Source organism: Canis lupus, chromosome 9, assembly GCF_011100685.1.
Source record: "Canis lupus familiaris isolate Mischka breed German Shepherd chromosome 9, alternate assembly UU_Cfam_GSD_1.0, whole genome shotgun sequence".
Taxonomy (NCBI): Eukaryota; Metazoa; Chordata; class Mammalia; order Carnivora; family Canidae; genus Canis; species Canis lupus.
The window spans coordinates 43,818,022-43,840,773 of NC_049230.1; the positions used below are offsets into that span (position 1 = coordinate 43,818,022).

Sequence of the window (22,752 nt, forward strand, 5' to 3'; positions counted from 1 at the left end):
AAAAAAAAATTAAAAAAAAAAAAAAGAATCTGTTTGTGGGGCAGCTGGGAGGCGCAGTTGGCTAAGTGTCCAACCCTTGGTTTCAGCTCAGTGTTCAGCTCAGTGTTTCAGCACTCTCAGCAGGGAGTCTGCTTGAGATTCCCTCCCTTTGCCCCCTCCCACATAAATAAATCTTAAAAAAAAAAAAGAATCTGTGTGTTTGTTTTAAAAACTGTTGGTGGCCATTGCATTTCTTATCATAATTGTATAATGTAATTAAGTATTATGTAAACTCAATTACATGAGTTCAAAAATAAAAAGTTATTATTTCTAAGAATATAAACTCATGTTTTTGAAAAACCTAAATAAAGGCTAATTACTTTAAAAACTGCTGTTAAGTGCAGCCCAGGTGGCTCAGCGGTTTGGTGCCACCTTTGGCCCAGGTGTGATCCTGGAGACCCGGGATCGAGTCCTGCATCTGGCGCCCTGCATGGAGCCTGCTTCTCCCTCTGCGTGTGTCTGTGCCTCTCTCTCTCTGTGTCTTGAATGAATGAATGAATGAATGAATCTATCTTTAAAAAAAAAAACAACAAAAACTGCTGTTTAATTAGGTGTGGCTAAGCAGGCTGTAAAAGACTAAAGGAAAGTTCTAAATTCCTAGTAGGATTCCGTGTTCAACTGTCTTCACAATTATCTCTGTAAGTCCTCACTCTAAAGAAATCAAAACAGGAAACTAAAGACAATGCTTGCATGATGGTTGGATTATACAAGCAAAACTAGAAATCAGAGTATCAGAAAACCAGGACAATCCACATCTCATCTAATTCTAAAATCCAGATTTGTCACCAATACTCAAAAAGCACCCAATAAAAGTTAACATGATAGGGGCACTTGGGTAGCTCAGATGGTTGATCTCAGCTTGGGTCTTGATCTCAGGGTCATGAGTTCAAGCCCCATACTGGGCTCCATGCCCCCCCTGCCCCCCTCCCCAAGTTTATAAGATAAATGAATGAAAAGAGAAAACTCTTCATGGGAGGTGATATGAAATAAACTTTAAAGGATGAATGGGATGTTACTAGACAGAAAAATGATTGGAAAGGGCATTCTAGAAGGGGATAGGAAAGGCATTAGTTAGAATGAAGATATACTCAGTTTGAATTTGAGTTTGGAGCTGTATGATTTGAGCAAGTCACTAATCTCTTTGGGTCTCAGTTTCCTCATCTGAAAAATGGACAATAATTCTCTGGAACTGTTAATAGGATTGAATGAGATAATAAATATAAAGCATTAATTTGGTGCTTGAAGGCATATATAAGTTAGCTATAGGAGAATAAAAGGTATGCTTAGGGAAGAGCACATAGTTCTTTCGGGCCTGAATAAAGGGTGTAAAGTTGAGTGGTAATAGGTAAGGCTGGAAGGTTGAACTGGGTTCAGTGTTTATTTTATTTATTTTTATTTATTTTTAAGATTTTATTTATTCATGAGAGACAGACAGAGAGAGAGAGAGAGAGAGAGAGAGAGAAGCAGGCTCCATGCAGGGAGCCCGAAGTGGGACTCGATCCTGGGTCTCCAGGATCAGGTCCTGGGCTGAAGACGGCGCTAAACCGCTGAGCCACCCAGGCTGCCTGGGTTCAGTGTTTAAAATGCCATACCAAAGCCTAGACCATCCTATAAGCAATGGAGAATAATGAGTGACTTTAAATTGTAAAGTGACATGACTAAATCTGAGTCATGCCTGAAGGTAGATGAAGGATATATCAGCATGAGGATCAGTTAGATGCAAAGGGATTATATAGGAGGCAATAATTCATTTTTTTAAAGATTTTATTTATTTATTCATGAGAGATACACACACAGAGAGAGAGAGAGAGAGAGAGAGAGAGAGGCAGAAACACAGGCAGGAGAAGCAGGCTCCATGCAGGGAGCCCGACGTGGGACCTGATCCCGGGTCTCCAGAATCAGGCCCTGGGCTGAAGCTGGCACTAAACCACTGAGCCACCTGGGCTGCCCAGGAGGCAATAATTCAAGGAAGAAAAGGGCCTAGACTAAAGCTGAGGCAGAAATTATAAGCAGAAAAGGAAAAATCTGAGATAAAAATACATATATTTTATGTAACCCCTCTGCCCTTGATTCTATAAATACAGAATTAAAGTCCTTTATAAAGCTATTAACATAAATCCTGCCACTAAAATAAATTCTGTATTATATTATACAAGCTTTTAAAATTTGATTAAAATAGGTTTTGCCAAATGGTAATGAATACCCAGATTATAAAGCTTGTAGTATCATCACAGAATAAAAGGATCAGTCTGTCCAAATCCACCTTAACCTGTTGCTTACTATTCTTACTTGGATATTTATTCAAGAAGTTGTTTTCATGGTGTGGGAGGAGGGAGGATGGGTGAAATAGGTGAAAGAGATTAAGAGTACATTTATAATGATGACAAACACTGAGTAATGTACAGAGTTGTTGAATCACTATATTGTACACCTGAAACTAATATAGCACTATAAATTAATATGCTGGAATTAAAGAAAAAGAAGTTATTTTCTCTAATTAAAAATTTTTTTTTATCTGTACTAATTCCTTGTTTCAGTCTATAACCTTGTTATATTCTTTCATCAGGAAGAGGTTAAGAGGCAGAAGTGACCTTGGGCTTTATTGAATAGCAGGGGGTAGGGTAGAGTCAGGGATACATATGAAGTTTCTAGCTTAAACTAGTAAGTGGATTGTGGGATCCTTAATAAGAAGAGGAAGAAACTTTGTAAGAGAAATTTCATATATACAATAAAGACAATCAGAGGACATACAAGAGACTGTAGGCAGTTAGAAATAAGAATTTAAAGCTCAAAAAGAAATCTGAGGTGAATACATAAATTTGAAAGTTCTTGGCACATGGGCATGAAGAATGGGATGTATGAGTTCACCAAAGGACAACATACAGAGCAGAGAATAGGAAGCCATCAACACTTTTGAAATTTTATGCAAAATTAAGTTGTATGCACACATTTTTCTTTTGAAAAGGTCTAGCATTTCAAATGATTCCATCTGTGTTCCCCAAAAGATTGAAAATATTGCTCTAAAGTTAAAGAGAGGTTACGATGATTTCTTGGGGAAAAATTAACTTTTAAGAGATGAACAGAGGTAGACTTGCTGGAGAAACCAACTGGGAGGCTATGGGCAGGGGATATAAAGGGAACCAGGAAAGAATGATGAAAAGCAAGCCAAAGGAGGTCAGAACTGCAGAGAAGAAAGGTCCATGGTGCCATTTAAGACAGGAACCAAAAAATATTCACTGGTGATCCTAACAAAAGCAGCAGTTTGAGTGGCAGAAGGGGTAAAAGATAGGTTTCATGGGTTAAAGAGTGAATGGGAGCAGACAAAGGATGCAATATAAATGTATCCTAAATCTAAATGTAGACCATCCTTTCAAGAAATCAAAATAAAATTGTAATTTGAGATGAAAACAAGGTTATAGAATATTTTAAAATCATATTTTAATTTATTTTAGTCTGATAAAGATCAACCACATTGATAAGATGAAGGAAACAAGCCAGTTGAGAAAGGTAAAATATATATTTAACTTGATGACAAAGTAGGATACTGTCACAATAATTGATCTTGTTATGCAAACATTTTTAACTTAAAGAATATAATATTAAAGAGTCTAAACTCCAAGAAACCACTAGAATTTTTTTTTTAAGATTTTATTTATTTATCTATGAGAGACATAGAGAGGCAGAGACATAGGCAGAGGGGAGAAGCAGGCTCCCCGTGGGGAGCCTGATGTGGAACTTGATCCCAGGATCTGGGGATCATGACCTGAGCCAAAGGCAGCCGCTTAACCAGTGAGCCACCCAGGTACATCCCCCACAGAATGTTTTACGACTATTAGAATATTTTGCAGAGTCACACTTTCCAAAATATATTCACATACTTGAACCTCAATGATCCATGTCAAGTTGGCTTGTCAGCTATTTTCCAGAAATTTCTAGAGTGACAAATCTAATTGTGTTGTATGTGTATGTGTTTTAAGAATAATTTAATCTTTCATTCTTGACATGTTTCTTATATGAAGAGATCTGTATAGGTTCATTTTCTGCCCCTTCCCCTTTGCCTAAGAGCAGATGCACAGTGATAATTGTGTTAAAATAATGGCTCACTCCCTCCCTTGGCAATCTCAACCAAATCTCTTAGTTTATAATATTATTATTATTGGAATCCTGCTAAGTAATCCTGACCTTCTCAATTCCAGGCCAGTTCCTAGGACAACCTACCTGCATGTTATAAGGCATTTAGAGTACAATACATCCCTAAATAAACTACAGTGTATATAAAAAACCAAAACAGTAATGTGTGGGGGAGGAGGGAGAATTCAGTTAATAAACTTTGCATGGTAGAATCAGGTACTTTAAAAACTGAACACCGGCATAGTGACCTTATCTAAGGAACTTGGAATTTCATATGTAACTTCCAGCCAACAGGTTACTTAAAACAATAACAAAAACAACAACCATGCCCTTTGCTCAAACACAGATAAATCTCCAATTTAAAAATAGTAACACACATGAACTTCCTATTGGCATAATATTTTTACATGTAATTTACATGCAATCTTCTCATATATGCCTTTCTTATCTTACACATGGCCTATATTTTCCTGTTCCAGAGGATACAATATTTTATATGGCTAAAGATGTAGCAGCAATATATATGTAAGAGTAATGTGTGTTTGTAATGTATATATGTTAGGGCATCCTTTTTTATAGAAAGCCCGAAGTTTGGTTTTCTTAAAATTCTTAAAATTTGGCATTCCATAGAGTTCATATACCAACCTAACACAATCACCATTAAACTCAGTTGAATATTAAAAGTGATTTTGATTATATGTTCCAGCTGTTAAGAGGAGGGATAGTTAAACAAAACAAAACACTTTGTCCTGCTGGGTATATTTTAACCTATTTGAAAAAAGCTTTAACCTTAAAATCAACTGCTCTTATTCCCTCTCTGAGGAACTAGGCTATAGTGATTTTGAAGGTTTCTGAAATATGTACTGTGAAGATTTATTTATTACGGACAAAAAATTATGATCCTAATTTGAAAAGAACTCAGTTTATAATGATAAAAAGGAAAAACAGTAAAAATAATGCTAATAGTTACTATTCCTTGAGTGCTTATTATTGTGATAGGCATTTGGCCTTCATATTTTATGAAACTACTTATGAAAAACTGTAAAAGATTCTTGTTTCTATTATAGAGTTAAGTAAACAGGCTCAAAGAGGCTAAAGATATTTTCCCAAAGCCTGAAAATGGATGAGAAGTTTGGTTCTTTATTCATTACTTCTACCAAAAGTTACTGAATACTTTATATGCGCCAGAATTCAAGGATACAATCATGAACAAGACAGAGATTCTTTCTGTCCTTACTCAGTGGTAAGTGGCAAGAACAGACAACAAGTCATATATAACAGTGGTGGAAGTGTTGTAAAAGGGAAGCAGAGAATTCTGTTAGTGCATGAAGTGAGAATTTTTCTACTGAAGAGTATGGATTGTTGTAAGCAAAGATGGCTCACAACCAATCATGTGTTTTAAACAGTTTCTAAATTTCCTGACTTTTTGTTTGGTGTTTCAGCAGAACAGCTGTTTTAGGGCTGGGCTAGGTAATCAATAACAGGTCCTTTCTTCTTTCTCCAAATGACTGCCTGGCTTGGGGAAATTCCCAGTGAATAATTAACACCAGAATAGTCTGCCAGTTATGTTTATTAATATATTTTTCTGCCTCAGGACAGTGGAATAGTAGTGAGTCAGAGAAGCACATAGATGTGCCTCTGCTTAATATTCATTGAATGAATAAAACAAGATGATCAGTACCTTTAAATAGGGATTTCTAAATATCATCCAATGGCTGTGACTTTAGGTTATCATCCAGGCTAAATCAGATTTGAACTACTGACCCAGAGATGGGAAATTCCCATTTCTAATTAAATACTAGATTTGTAACTAAATAAGAATTTTATTGGTATCTAAAGTCTGTCAACTTCTTGTTTTCCTCAGTAAATAATCTTAATACTATATAATATAAAAAGTGTCGGTCAAAACACAGAGTTAGAGAAATGGGGCTGTGAGTTTGTGAAATTAAAATGGAAAAGAATTTAGACAAGTCTAGTGAAAACATACTACTAGTTTACATCTTGCTGTAATACTGGGTGCTTAATATTTGGTAAGGCTTTCCTATATGTTATTTTGCTTTTTCAACAGACCTAAAGGATAGATAGGCAGATGTTATACTCATTTTTCAGAAGAGGGAATTGAAGCTTAGCATAGTAAGAGGTGAGACAGGACTAAAATTAGGTCTTCTTACTGTTTGTTCACTGCCTTCTCCCTCTATTACACTGCTGGATACCCATGCTTTCCTTGATGACCCCTTTGTATATATAAAAAGAAAATAAAACTGTAGACTTAGAGTCTTATCTAACTAGACAGGAAGTCTAAAACAAACTAATTTTTATAGCAATAATATTATAATGAAGATAGAAAAATCATAATGTGGTCCATTCCAGGCCATTACATCAGTATGATAGAAATTGTAATGCCTATAATTTATATACATTTATATATGTTTCTACTTTAATTCAATTTGAAGAACAGATGCTGCTCTGGGATAAATTTTTACTTTTACCTGGGAAATTTTTTGTTTTACAGAAATGTTTTTCAGAAGATAAAAATATGGCAAACATTTTGGGACACCTGCGTGGCTCAGTGGTTGCGTGTCTGCCTTTGGCTCAGGTCATGGTCCTGGGGTCCCGGGATGGAGTTCCCACATCAGGCTCCCACAGGGAGCCTGCTTCTCTCTCTGCCTGTCTCTCTGTCTTTGTCTCTGTGTATCTCTCATGAATAAATAAATAATATCTTAAAAAATATATGGCAAACATTTTGAAGTACCTTTTCAGAAGACTAATATTCTATAAGTAATACTAATATTCAACATATTAGTTCTTGCAAATGCTCTTTAATTTCACTTTGTAAAAATTCTCTATCAGAAGGTTTAGAGCATCTTTTGAGATAATTAAATGTGAATGTTGAAGTGATATGGAATTTGATGATGATGGCAATTTGAGAGTTCATTTGGGTTATAAAGGAAATCTTTCTGTAGTATCTATTTCCTTTAAAATATATCTAAAACTAAACATACTATATATATATATATAGTTTTCTTACCCTGAAATATATATATATTTGTATGTGTATATATATATATGCATGTGCACACACACACACACGTATGTGTGTATGTTTCAAGAAAAATCATGTAAATCAGGAGTTCCTAAGTTAAAATTGTTTAAATCCACAAGCATAAGAATATAAGAAAAAAAAAGCTTGACCTTATACTGAACTCAGCAGTTCTGAATTTAAGTATTCAGAATAAAACTTTCCTAATAGCCTCTTATCCTTTCATCCAAAACAAATAACTTGAAGAGAACAAGAAGTAAAGTACATTAACTTTATTAATTTTTTTAAAGCCCCCTGAATATTTCCTGGAGGAAGATGATCCAATGCAAAAAAAGATAGTCTCTTTAACAAATGGTGTTGGGAAAATTGGACAGCCACATGCAAAAGGGTGAAACTGGACTATTCCCTTACACCATATACAAAAATTGACTCAAAATGGATAAAAGACCTAAATGTGAGACAGGAATCTATCAAAATCCCAGAGAACAGAGGCAGCAACCACTGTGACCTTGGCCACAGCAACTTTTTGTTAGACACGCCTCCAAAAGCAAGGAAAACAAAGGCAAAAATGAACTATTGGGACTTCATCAAGATAAAAAGCTTTTGCATAGCAAAGAAACAATCGAGAAAACCAAATGGAGAAGATATTTGCAAATGTCTTATCAGATAAAGGGCTAGTATCCAAATTCTATAAAGAACTTATCAAACTCAACACTCAAAGAACAAATAATCCAATCAAGAAATGGGCAGAAGACATGAAGAGACATTCTCCAAAGAAAACGAAAGGGCCAGGGATCCCTGGGTGGCGCAGCGGTTTGGTGCCTGCCTTTGGCCCAGGGTGCGATCCTGGTGACCCGGGATCGAATCCCACGTCGGGCTCCTGGTGAATGGAGCCTCCTTCTCCCTCTGCCTGTGTCTCTGCCTCTCTCTCTCTCTCTCTCTCTGTGACTATCATAAATAAATAAAAATTAAAAAAAAAAACAACCAAAAACGAAAGGGCCAAGAGACACATGAAAAAATGCTCAACATCACTTGACATTAGGGAAATTCAAACCAAAACCACAATGAGATACCACCTTACACCAATCAGAATGGCTAAAATGAACAAGTCAGGAAACAACAGATATTGGCAAGGATGCAGAGAAAGGGGAACTCTCTTACACTGTTGGTTGGAATGCAAGCTGGTGGAGCCACTCTGGAAAACAGTATAGAGGTTCCTTAAGAAGTTGAAAATAGAGCTATCCTATGACCCAGCAATTGCACTACTGGTTATTTACCCCAAAGATACAAACGTAGGTGATCTGAAAGGGTACTTGCACCCTGATGTTTATAGCAGAAATGTCCACAATAGCCAATGCAAAGAGTGCAGATGTCCATCGACAGATGAATGGATAAAGAAGATTTATGTGTATATGTGTATGTATGTATGTGTGTACACACACACACAAAACATGAGACTCTTAATCACAGGAAACAAACTGAGGGTTGCTGGAGGGGAGGGGAGTGCAGGGATGGTGTAATTGGGTGATAGACATTAAGGAGGGCATGTGATATAATGAGCACTAGATATTATATAAGACTGATGGGGGTGCCTGGGAGGCTGGTGGCAGTTAAACATCTGCCTTGGGCTCAGGTCATGATCCCAGAGTCCTGGGATCAAGCCCCATGTGGGGCTCCCTGATCAGTGGGGAACCTGCTCCTCCTTCCTCTGCCTACACTCCCCTGCTTGTGTTCTGTCAAATAAATTAATTAAATTAAATTAAAAGTCTTAAAAAAAAAAGACTGATGAATCACTGACCTCTGCCTCTGAAACGAATAATACCTATGTGTTAATTGAATTTAAATAAAAAAATTAAAACAAAAAAAGAGAATATGATAAAATTTCAGAAGAATAACTAAAAGAAATAGAAATAAATAATCTACCAGATAAAGTTCAAAGTAGTGGCCATAAAAAATCTCATGGAACTCAGGAGAAAAATGAATGAACATAGCAAGAATTTCAACAAAGAAACAGAAAATATAAAAAGAGTCAATCAGAGCTGAAGAATTCAGTAACTGAAATGAAAACTACACTAGAGGCAATCAACAGCAGATCAAAATGTAGAATGGATCAGCAATCTGGAAGACAGGGTAACAGAAATCACCCAATAAGAAGAGCAAAAAGAAAAAAGAATTTTCTTTTAAAAGATTTTATTTATTTATTTATTCATGAGACACACACACACACAGAGGCAGAGACACAAGAAGAAGAAGGAGAAGCAGGCTCCATGCCCAGAGCCCCATGTGGAACTTGATCCCAGGACTCTGGGATCATGCCCCAAGCCAAAGGCAGATGACTTAACTGCTAAGTCACCCAGGTGTCCCAGAAAAAAGAATTTTTAAAAATGAGATTAAAGGATCTCTGGAACAATATCAAACATACAAACATTTGAATTATAGAGGCCTCAAAAGGAGAAAAGAGGCAGAGAAAGGGAGAGAAAAACTATTTGAAGAAATAATTGCTGAAAATGTAGCTAACCTGGTGAAGGAAACAGACATCCAGTTTCAGGAAGCAAAAAAAGTCCCCAGTAAGATGAACCCAGAGAGACCTACATCAACACACATTATCAAAGCACCATCAGTTAGAGAGAGAATCTTAAAATCAGTAAGAGAAAAAACAACTACTGAAGTACAAAGGAATTCCCATAAGATTATCAATTGATTTGTCAGCACAAACTTTACGGCCAGAAGCAACACAATATATTGAAAATGCTAAACGGAAAAAACTTCCAACCAAGAGTATGCTACCCAAAAAGGTTATATCTCAGAATTAAAGGAGAGATAAGGAATTTCTCAGGAAAGATAAAGACAAAGGAATTCATCAAAACCAAACTGGCCCTATAATAAATATTAAAGAGACTTCTTTAAATGGAAAAGAAAAGTACATAACTAGAAATAAGAAAATTATGAAAGAAAAAAAATCTCATTGGTAAAAGTAAATGTATAGGAAAAGGTGGTGGATCAACCACCTACATAGCTAGTATTAAAGTTAAATACTAAATTCTTAAAATCATCCAGATCTATAATAATTAGTCAAAGCATACACAAAATAATAAGATGTAAAATGTGACATCAAAAACATAAAAGATGGGGAGGGAGGAAGTAACAATGCAGTGCTTTTAAAATGTCTTCTAAGAGGAAAGTTTATAGCAACATAGGACCACTTCAAGAAACAAGAAAAATCTCAACACAAAAATGTACGATTACACTTAATGGAACTAGAGAAAGAACAAAACTCAAAGTTAGTTCAAGGGAGGAAAGAATAAAGAGAGTGAAAATTAATGACACCGAGACTGAAGTAAAAAAAATAGAAAACATCAATATAAGTAGGAAGCAGTTCTCTGAAAAAAAAAAAAAAAGAAGAAAATTGATGAGCTTTTAGTCAGGGAGGAAAGAATAAAGAGAGTGAAAATAAATGATACCAAGACTAAAGTAAAAAAAAAAAAAAGAAAACATTAATACAAGTAGGAAGCAGTTCTGTGAAAAAAAAAAGAAAGGAAAATTGATGAGCTTTTAGTCAGATTCATCAAGAAAAAGAGAGGACTCAAATAAATAAAATCAGAAATGAAAAGAAGTTATAATTGATACCACAGAAATACAAAGAATTGTAAGAGACTAATACAAACAATTATATGACAACAAATGGGACACCTAGAAAAACATATAGATTCCTAGAAACATATAATCTTTCAAGACTAAATCAAGAAGAAACAGAAAATCTGAATAGACTGATTACTAGTAATGAAATTGAGCCAATAATTAAAGAATTTCCAACAAACAAAAGCCTAAAACCAGACAACTTCACAGGTGAATTCTATCATTTATGGAAGAGTTCATACCTATCCTTCTCAAACTATTCCAAAAAACTAAAGAGGAGAAATACTTCCAAAATCATTCTATAAGACCAGCACTAGCCTAATACCAAAACCCAAAGATATCACACGCTAAAAAAACTACAAGCCAATATCCCTGATGAATATAGATGCAAAAATCCCTAACAAAATATTAGCAAGCTGAATTCAACAATACATTGGAAAAGTCATACACTATAATCAAGTGGGATTTATTCTGAGAACACAAGGATGGTTCAATATCCACAAAATTAATGATACACCACATTAACAAAAAGAAGGATAAAAAATCATGTAATCATGTCAATAAATGCCGAAAAACCATTTGATAAATTTCAACATCCATTTATGATAAAAACTCTCAACAAAGTAGTTATAGAGGGAACATACTTCAACACAATAAAGGCCACTATGACAAGCCCACAGCTAACATCATATCCAATGGTGAAAAGCTGAAAGCTTTCCCTTTAAGATCAGGAATAAGACAAGAATGTCCATTCTTGCCACTATTATTCTACATAGTATCAGACATAGCAATCAGACAAGAAAAAGAAATAAGACATCTAAAAAGGATGTCTTGGAAAGGGAGAAGTAACACTGTCATTATTTGCAGAGTAAATGGTACTACATATAAAAAACCCTAAAGACACCACCCCCAAATTATTAGTAACAAATTAATTCAGTAAAGTTGCAGGATATGAACTCAGTATACATAAATCTGTTCTATTTCTATACACTAATAATGAACTATCAGAGAGTAATATTAAGAAAACAACCCTGTTTCTGATTACATTAATAAGAATACCTAGGGGTAAATTTAACCAAAGAGATGAAAGATCTATACTCTGGAAAATATGACATTGATTTTTAAAAAAATGAAGTTGACACAAATAAATGGAAAGATAAACTATGCTCATGGACTGGAAGAATTAATGTTATTAAAATGTCCATACCACTCAAAGCAATCTACAGATTCAACACAATCTCTATCAAAACACCAATGGCAATTTTTCATAGAACTAGAACAAGTAATCCTAAAATCTGTATGGAACCACAAAAGGCTCTGAATAACCAAAGCAATCTTGAGAAAGAACAAAGCTGAGGTATAACATTCCATGAATTCAAACTATACGACAAAGTAATCAAAACAGTAATGATACTGACATAAAAACAGACATATATTTCAATGGAACAGAATAGAGTCTAGAAATAAACCCACAATTAGAAAATTAATCTTTGACAAAAGAGGTAAGAATATGCAATAGAAAAAAGACCATCTCTTTCATAAATAGTATTGGGAAAACTGGACAGTTTACATGCAAAAGAATGAAACTGGACCAATTTTTACACCATAAACAAAAATAAACTTAAAGTGGACTGAATACCTAAATGTGAGACCTGAAAACTTAAAACTCCTGGAAGAAAACAGAGGCAGTATGCTTTTGGACATTGGTCTGAGCAACATTTTTTGTATCTGTCTCCTCAGGGCAACAAAAGCAAAAATAAACAAATGGGACTGCACCAAACCGAAAAGTTTTTGCACAGGGAAAGAAATCATCAACAAAATGAAACGCAACTTACTGAATGGGAGAAGATATTTGAAAATGACGTAATCAATACGCGGTTAATATCCTATTTATATAGATGACTAGACATTTTTCCAAAGACACATAGATGGCCAACAAACGTATGAAAAGACACTCAACATCACTCATCATCAGGGAAATTGCAAATCAATCACGGATATCAACTCACACCTGTCAGAATGGCTAATATCCAAAAGACAAGAAATAACAAGTATCGGTGAGGATGTGGAGAAAAAGGACTTGTGCAGTGTTGGTGGGAATGCAAAATGGTGTAGCTACTATGGAAAGTAGTATGGAGGTTCCTTAAAAAATTTAAAAAAATAGAACTACCATATGATCCAGCAATTCCACTTCTGGGTATTTATCTGAAAAAAACAAAAACACAAATTCGAAAAGATATATGCATCCCTATGTTCAGCACAAGAAACAGAGTTAATAATATTTCAACAACTTGAATGGTGACAGTACAGTATGGTGTTCCTCCCTACGAGGAACTCAATATATATATGTATATACTATATTTTGTTCATCCATTTATCTGCCAGGGGACACTACCCCTATATCCCCCACTCCCACAATCCCTTCCCTCTGGCAACCAACAGATTGTTTCCTGTATCTATGAGTATTTCTGTTCTGTTGTTTGCTCATTTTGTTTTTTAGATTCCACATATAAGTGAAATTATACAGTATTTCTCTAACTTATTTTACTTAGCACAATACTCTCTAGTTCCATCCATGTCACAAAAAGGCAAGATTTAATTCTTTTTTTTTTTTTAAGATTTATTTATTCATGAGAGACACACAGAAAGAGGCAGAGACATAAGCAGAGGAAGAAGCAGGCTCCCTGCGAGGAACCGAACGTGGGACTTGATCCTGGACCACAGGATCATGCCCTGAGCCGAAGACAGATGCTCAACCACTGAGCCACCCAGGCATCCAGATTTCATTCTTTTTTATGGCTAAGTAATAGTTCACATATTCTACTGTATTTGTTTGTATGTATACTTATATCCATACCACATCTTCTTTACCCAGTCATCTATTGATGGACACCGAGGTTGCTTCCATTATCTTGGCTATTCTAAATAATGCTACAGCAGACATAGGGATGTATATATCTTTTTATTTTTTTATTTATTTATTTTTAATTTTTTTATTTATTTATGGTAGTCACAGAGAGAGAGAGAGAGAGAGAGAGAGAGGCAGAGACATAGGCAGAGGGAGAAGCAGGCTCGCTCCATGCAAGGGGAGCCCGATGTGGGATTCAATCCCGGGTCTCCAGGATCGCGCCCTGGGCCAAAGGCAGGCGCTAAACCACTGCGCCACCCAGGGATCCCTGTATATATCTTTTTAAATTTGTGTTTTTGTTTCCTGCCACAACTATTCACCTTAAAAAAGATGTCTTGGGATTTCAAAAATTTATTTCAGTGGTATACTTCTTTTGTTGATTTTTATTTATTGTCTTATAATTTTATTAGTTAACTCATGTAAGATAGTTGTTTATAAGTCAAATGATTAAATATTGGATGCCGTATGGTGTAGTTTCATACTCATCTTCCTGGTTGTTCACAACTAATCAAAGTAGGTCATCACAATCAACAAAGCAATGAGTTCATAAACATGCACAAGGAAAACTGGTATTGAATGTCGTCCATTTATCTTTTTACCAAAAAGTTAATAATATACAATCTGATTTTTAGTTCTGTGATATTATGTTTTTATGTTTATCTTTTGAGAAAGACAAAGTATTGCTAGAATTGTCATAAAATGGGTACATTGTTTATGTACCCATTAAACAATAACTCTTCATTCTCCTCTTCCCCCAGCCCCTGGCAATCAATACTCTACTTTCTATCTCTGAGAATATGACTACTTACTGTATGTATCTGGTATAAGTGGAAACATACAATATTATTTGGTGACTGGTTTATTTTACTTAGCATCATATCCTCAGGGTTTACCCATGTTGTAACATGTGTCAGAATTTCCTTCCTTTTTAAGGCTGAGTAATATTCCATTATATGTATATACTATATTTTGTTCATCCATTTATCTGCCAGTGGACACTTGGATTGCTTCCGTCTTTTGGCTATTGTGAATAATGTGCAATGAACATGGGTGTACAAATTTCTCAAAACCCTGCTTTTGACTCTTATGGGTATATACCCAGAAGTGGAATTGCTAGATCATAAATATTTTGGCTTTTTGAGGACCTGTTATATTGTACCATTTTACATTCTCACCAACAGTGCACATGGGTTTCAATTTCTCCACATCCTCAACAATACTTGTTATTTTCTGTTTTTTTGGATAGTAGCCATCCGGATGCATGTGGTGATATATCTCATCTTAGTTTTGATTTGCATTTCCCTAATGATTAGTGATACTGATACTGAACATCTTTTCGTGTACTTATTGGTCATTTGTATATCTTCTTTGGAGGAATGTTCTTTACCCATTTTTTAATCGAGTTGTTCAAAGGTTAATTTTATGTGTCAATTTTGCTGGGCCACAAATTTCTGGGCCCAGAAATTTGGTTAAACATTATTCTAGGGTGTCTCTGAGGGTATTTGTGGATGAAATTAACAGCTGAATCAGTAGACTGAGTAAAACAGATGGCCCTCTCTAATGTAGGTGGGCTTCACCATTCCATTGAAGGCCTAAATAGAACAAAAGGCTGAGCAGGAAAGAATCTGCTCCCTCTGCTTGTCTTTGAGCTATGATATCAGGCTTTTCCTGATCAGACTCAGGTTCAGACTGGAAGTTATGCCATCAGCTCTCCAGGGTCTCCAACTTGTAGATATTGGGGACTTCCCAGCCTCCATAATTGTGAACAAATTCCTTATACTAAATCTGTCTATCTATTTCCTATTCTTTTTCTCTGGAAAACCTTAATACAGATTTTGGTACTGAGAAGTGGGGTGCTGCTATAATGAATACTTAAAAATGTGGAAGTGGCTTTGGAATTGAGTAATGGCTAGAGGCTGGAAGAATTCTGAGGTGCATGCTAGAAAATGATAAGATTGTCATGAAGGGAGTGTTAATAGATTGTGGTGAAAGTTCAGAAAGAAAAGAGAAGGGCTGGAGAAAAAGCCCTTTATCTTCTTAAAGAATATATCAAATCATGAACAGAATGTTGGTAGAAATATGGGCAGTAAGTCCATTCTGATGAGGTCTCAGATGGAAATGAGGAACATGTTACTGGATAAGGGAGAAAAGGCAATACTTGTTATAAAGTAGCAAAGAACTTAGCTGAATTGTGTTCATGTTCTAGTGTCTTATGAAAAGTATAACTTGTGAGTGAGGAAATTAGATATTTAGCTCAGGAGATTTTTAAGCAAAGCACTGAAGGAACGGCTTACTTCCTCCAAACTGCCCATAGTAAAATATGAGAAGAAAGAAACGAAGTAGTTGTTAAGCAAAAAGAAAACAGAACTTAGAGACTTGCAAAGTTCTCTGTCTATATTGTAAAAAATGAGAAAGCATGTTCAGAAGAGAACACTAATGGTGTGGTGATTAAGCTGGGTAGAAACCATGGACCTCTCCACAGAAACTAGGAATAGAGATGGGATTTATACCAGCCAGCTGAGACTGAAGGAAGCAAAGAAAACAAGACAGAATGAAGGGAAGCTGTGAACATACATTATCCTTCAAGAAAAGGGAAGAAGGACCCAAAGGCGATTCAGAGATCATCAGGACTGCTACTCCAGCTAAAAATCCAGAGTGCAAAGCTGCCTTTACATTGGTTCTGCTGCCTAGCAGAGTGCCAGGTGGATGGGCCCTTGCAGAACACCAGATGGGTGGCACTTCAAGGGAGCCAAAGGTGCAGGACTGCTCTGCTGAGCCTTGGGGATGACACAACTCTAGGGAGTCAACTGCCCTAGGGGGTCCCCAGTGTAGAATATCAAACCAAAGAGCATTTTTCTTGAGCCTTAAGATCTAATGGAATTTACCTTGCTAAGTTTTGGATTAACTTGGGGCCTGTCACATCTTCTTTCTTTCCTTTTCGGAATGGGAATGTCTTCCTAAGCTCATCTTACCACTGTGTTTTGAAATACATAGTTTACCTGGTTTCATAGTTCATAGCTGGAGAAAAACTTTGCCTCTAATCTCACCCATATCTGATTTAGATGAAATATATTTTTTAAAGATTTTGTAAAGATTGTATTCCCTGAGCAGGGAATCTGATACGGGACTTGATCCCAGGACTCTCGGATCATGACCTGAGCTGAAGGCAGATGCTTAACTGAATGAGCCACCCAGGTGTCCCATATTTAGATGAGATATTTAGATGAGACTTTGGACTTCAGACTTTGGAGTTGATGCTAAAATGAGTTAAGACTTTTGGGGTTGCTGGAATGGATTTTTTTTTTTATGTGAAAGGGACATGAATTTTTTGGGGGGGCAAGATAGAATGTACTGAAGTGAATATTTGTGTGTTTCTTCAATGCATAAGTTGAAGCTCTAACCCCCAATGTGATGGTATTTAGAAATGAGAGCCTTTGGAAGGAATTTAGGGTTAGATGATGTCACAATGATGCCATGGGGCTCCCATGACAGGATTACTGTCCACATAAGAGTAAGAGACCAGAGTACCCTCTCTCACATAGCTATATGAGGATACAGCTGTTGAAAGAAGACAGCTGTTGAAAGTCAGAAAGCAAGCTCTTACCAGGAACCAAATCTGCCAGCACCTTGATCTTGGATTTCCCTGCGTCCAGAATTGTAAGAAATAATCCTTTTGTTTAAGCCTCTCAGTCTATGGAATTCTGTTATAGGAGCCAGAGCTGAATAAGACAGGTTGTTCTTTTGTTGTTGTTGTGGTTGAGTTGTAAGAGTTCTTTATATATTCTGGATATTGTCCCCTTATCAGTTATATGGTTTGTAAAAATTTTGATGCAGACTAATTTATTTTTGTTGCCTGTGAACATTGGTTTTTAAAGACTTCATAGTTTGGGGTAATGATATTAAATGATTACTTTTAACTTACGACTTTCCCAATAAGTAGCATTTGGTTAAGATAAGAGATAATTAGTGCAACTTTTTATTACCTGGAACCGGCATTAGTTTTAATAATATGCTGTTTACTATTTAATTCTCTACTACAAACCACAATTGAACCTGCAAACTGAAAAGATGAATTCAGGCATGCTCAACGAAATGATGCTAACTTAGTGCTGGTTTATTCTGTGATAAGTGATGGAGAATGCCAAAATAATCTGTAGTAGTTAAGCACACAAAAAAACCAACCTCTTCTATACCATCTAGATACAAAGGGCATTCAACTGGCACTTAAGATGAGTTTTTTTGCTTTGAGTCAGACTAAAGTAATTAGATTTAGAAATAGCCTGGGAAATATGCTGAATGTAAGAAATTACAGCAGGTAAGTAAATTTTGATTTTTTTAAAAAATATTTTATTTATTCATAGAGACACACAGAGAGAGAGAGAGAGAGAGAGAGAGAGAGAGAGACAAGCAGGCTCCATGCAGGGAGCCCGACGTGGGACTCGATCCCAGGTCTCCAGGATCACGCCCTGGACTGAAGGCGGCACTAAACCATTGAGCCACCCGGGCTGCCCAAATTTTGATTTTTTAAAAGAGATTTTGTTTATTTATTCATGAGCGACACACACAGAGAGAAGCAGAGACACAGGCAGAGGGAGAAGGCTCCATGCAGGGAGCCCGACGTGGGACTGGATCCTGGGTCTCCAGGATCAGGCCCTTGGCTGAAGGCGGCACTAAACCGCTAAGCCACCCAGGCAGCCCTGTAAATTTTGATTTTTAAAAATGTGGGTGCTTCCAGGTTTTTCTTCATTTCTTCTTTGAATAAATAATCCTTTTCTTGTAAATAGAAGAAGTTTACAAATCTCCTCTGCTCGTCATATTAATGATTTATTGTTGACAACTTTAAAAACTGGTCTTTATGGTTTAACAATTCAGGATTGTGAATGAGAGTAAACTTGCATTGCCTCATTGTTATGTAATTTTTGGAACAACAATTAACCCAACAGATGCCAAGCCAACACATAAATCTTGAAATTAACCCAAAGATCTTTACATTTGGCCTACTAGAAAATTTAGAATCTTTTGGAATCCTTTTTTCACTCTAATGGGAATAAGGTTGTGATACCTCTGGTAATCATTCAGCTAAAATTTTTTCTGGTTTCTATCTCTTAGCCCTATGCAAAAGAATGACACTTCACTGTCAGATCATCCCCAGGAGATAGTGAGAAATTAAGCTTCAAGCCTAATTTTTAAAAAAATATTTAATTTATTTATTTATGAGAGACAGAGAGAGAGAGAGAGAGAGAGAGAGAGAGGCAGAGACATAGGCAGAGGCAGAAGCAGGCTCCCTATAGGGAGCCTGATGTGGGACTCAATCCCAGGACCCAGGGGATCATGACATGAGCCAAAGGCAGACATTCTACCACTGAGCCACCCAGGTGCCCCCAAGCCTAATTTTTCATGCTAACCAAGACAGGAAAAATACTGTCAATAAGTCTCAGTTACTGATGAAAAGGAACTATTTTTATATAAACTTGTAGTTTACAAGGATGGTATACAGCAACAAGGACTTGATAATCAATTCATCATTAAGGGAGCATTCCCTTTAACCAGGTTCCCCACATTGAGCATGCTTAGTGTATACTGCCTCTGTATTATTCAGAATGGCTCATGTGATTGAGTTCAAAGGATACAAGTTTGGTAGTATTTAAATGACCATCTTGAACTTACCAGGACTGTTCTTAGGGAATAAAGCTGATTTATAAAACCACTTAAAAAAACAAAACTTAAGAAGATAACAAAAATATTATTATATACTTCCTAAATATCTCTCATAATCTTTTTGTTTTACTGGCAGCAGGTATTGGTACCCTTTTAACAACATTCCTACTACTCTTTGAGTATTCATTTTATTTGAAGGACTGGGTAAGTAACTCAGTATATCCTTTGTATTTAGGAAGTGAAATATTGACCAATCTGTAAGAATTTAAATATCTATCAAAATGAATAATAAACCTAAGTACAAAACTGAAGGCTGAAATTTTCCTAAAAGGTAATGAAAAATTACTTTTTATTTAATTAATTATTTTTAAAAAAAACCTTTTTCTTACTCAAGAGTCTCCAGACTTGGGTAAAATTTGGGCCAATACTGGCATATCTGCACTTTCTTAAAGCAATCTACCATTTTATGTATGTATGTGGATACGTATAATTGACATACAACATTATATTAGTTTCATGTGTACAACATAATGCAATCTACCATTTCAAATCTTTGAGTCAATAACTGGATTCTTAAAGCAATCCCATTTAGAGAGACCAATTAAGGATCTTGGAAAACCAGAATAAGCTAATCTAACAAGACTAGGAAAGAATTAGAGAAAAAACATTAACTACAGAAATGCTACAGAATGTAATACACAAACATACCTCCGGGGCTGTGACCGGCATTCCTCCTCCCCACTGTCTGCCTCCTGCATAGACAAGAAAATGATAAAAAAATAATTTAAAACCTGAGGTCTCATACCATAATACCAACAATGCAATTTTACTAAGCTTTACATGTAGGACTATCTCATTCATCTTGTGCACTTGAACAAATTCTCTCCATAAATAGCAACTTCAACACAGAAGGTTGATATGTATCAGTAGAATTTATTTTTGGAAGAAATTTCAACAATAGTCTACAAACAAATTTCACTGATAACAAAATGCTAACAGTTAAAGCATTACCTCTAAAAACAACTAAAGATGTTATGCCACTTTACGCTACTTCAAATTCAAAATGAGTGGGCATTCTGATTACCGCCAACAAATCTCATTCAGATGATCTATTAAAAATTTTGATCCCCAAAGAACCTAAACAATGAGCAGCACTTCACAAAGTGCTCATGATCAAATCATGAACAGTATTTAGCACTTCACAAAGTGCTCATGATCTAATCATGAACAGTTAACCTCAACACAATGGCTACTACTTATTGAGTGTTTATAATGTGCCAGGCTCCTTGCTCAATGCTTTAAGTACAGTGTCCTACTTATAAATTCAGAAGGCTGAGGGGTGCCTGGGTGGTTCAGTTGGCTAAGTCTTGGTTTCTTTCTCTTTTGTGTGTGTGTGTGGTTTTTTTTTTTTTTTGAATAGTTTTTCTTTCTTTCTTTCTTTCTTTCTTTCTTTCTTTCTTTCTTTCTTTCCTTTCTTTCTTTCTTTCTCTCTCTCTCTCTCTCTCTCTCTCTCTCTCTCTCTCTCTCTTCTTTCTTTCTTTCTTTCTTTCTTTCTTTCTTTCTTTCTTTCTTTCTTTCTTTCTTTCTTTTTAAGATTTTTATTTTATCCCTGACTCTTGGCTTCTACTCAGGTGATGATCTCGGGGTTGTGGGATGGAGCACTGTATTGGGCTGCACACTCAGTGCGGAATCTGCTTGGGATTCTCTCTCCCTCTCCTTGTCCCTGCTGCCCTGTTTGCTAGCACACACACTCTTTCAAACAAACAAACAAACAAATAAATAAATAAATAAATAAATAAATAAAATCTTTTTAGAATTCAGAAGGCTGATGGTACTATATTTCTCACTGATTCTTTTTTTTTTAATTTCTCACTGATTCTAATACATACAAACAGCTTAGGATAAATATCTTCAGTCAATAAAAAAAAAGGCACTGAATCATAGTTTAATTGCAATATCTATTTTTTCTTAGTGGTACATAAAATAATTGAGGGTGTTATGGCAATTAGATCCAGTGAAATATGGATTTTACAGATGAAGAAACTGAAATTCACAAAGAGGAAATACATAAGTTTCCCAAGGAAACTCATGTGGTGAAGCTAGAATTAAAAATGACAAAATACTGCCTCCCCATGCATTAAAAAAGCATATCATTTACTCCTCCCTGGCCTAGGTTAGAACTTTTAAGTTATTACACAGATTTTTATGTACATAAGAATGCTGACATAAAGAAAAAGTAAGAAAAGATGTCAGAATTAATAATACTAAAGTGCTAAGTTTTTCTTTGAGTTTGCTCCCTGACATTTTATATTTGCTTTTTGGTCACTTTTTCTCTATTTGGCAAACATAAAAACTGGAGGACAAAAATAATTTCAAACAGTATGTATACTGTCTGCCACTGAGAGCCACCTACATTTTCATGTTTATGGAACTATCCCCATTCATCTCTGTATCATTCTGTCTCCATCCCTGGTCAGCTACTATTACTTAAAATTCTACAACATTTATTCCCATTTTATTTTTATTATTTTAAAAAAGATTTTATTTATTTATTCATGAGAGACACACAGAGAGAGGCAGAGACATAGGCAGAGGGAGAAGCAGGCTCCCTGGGGGGTGCCTGATGTAGGACTTGATCCAGGACCCCAGGATCACAAACTGAGCCAAAGGCAGATGCTCAACCACTGAGCCACCCAGGTGCCCTATTTTCATTATTGATTTCAGGCATGCCTATTATTTCCCACAAAGGAAAGAATATAGCAAAGAATCTACCTACAGAGAGAACAAAAGTTAAATGTCATAGTGTGCTAAACTATTGCCTAAAGGTAGGTTTTAGGTTCAGAAGTATTCACCCTTTAAGGACTGAAGAGTGTTAAAAGGAAAATAACTGATTGTCCCTAGAGTCAATAGAATCTGGAAAGTTTGCAAGAAAGAAAATGAAAAGATTCAGATAAGCAAATGTAAATGTTAGATTTTGAGGCCCAAGGGAACTATTATATATAGAAATGATTTCCTGGAATCTTATTTAACAAATAGTGCTTCCTTACGATTACTACAATTAATGAGCTCAACTTCTGATGTATTCTCATATCTTTTAATTGTATAAAAACTATATAAAGGGTATATTTAAGATAAATATAAGTTATGAGGCACAGTAATACAATGAATACCTGTAAATACCTTTCTACTTAAGAGCTAGACTAGTACTGGGGCTCCTGGGTGGCTCAGTTAGTTGGGCATCTGACTCTTGGTTTTGGCTCAGGTCATGATATCAAGGTCCTGAGATCCAGCCCCTGTTGGGCTTTGTGCTCAGCATACAGTCTGCTTGATCATGACCTGA

General features: G+C 35.8%; 1 protein-coding gene across 4 annotated transcripts in view; it reads right to left on the minus strand.

The window, feature by feature from the left end:
• SSH2 (slingshot protein phosphatase 2) overlaps positions 1-22,752 on the minus strand; it is a 238,609-nt gene that overhangs the window by 120,050 nt on the left and 95,807 nt on the right. For all 4 annotated transcript variants that reach the window (XR_005364735.1, XR_005364734.1, XM_038548401.1 and 1 more), the window contains one exon: positions 20,121-20,164. Coding sequence is in view for 2 of the 4 variants with exons in the window: in XM_038548401.1 (XP_038404329.1) it covers positions 20,121-20,164 (44 nt within the window). In the remaining 2 variants the exon portion in view is untranslated. The remainder of the gene's footprint in view (positions 1-20,120; positions 20,165-22,752) is intronic.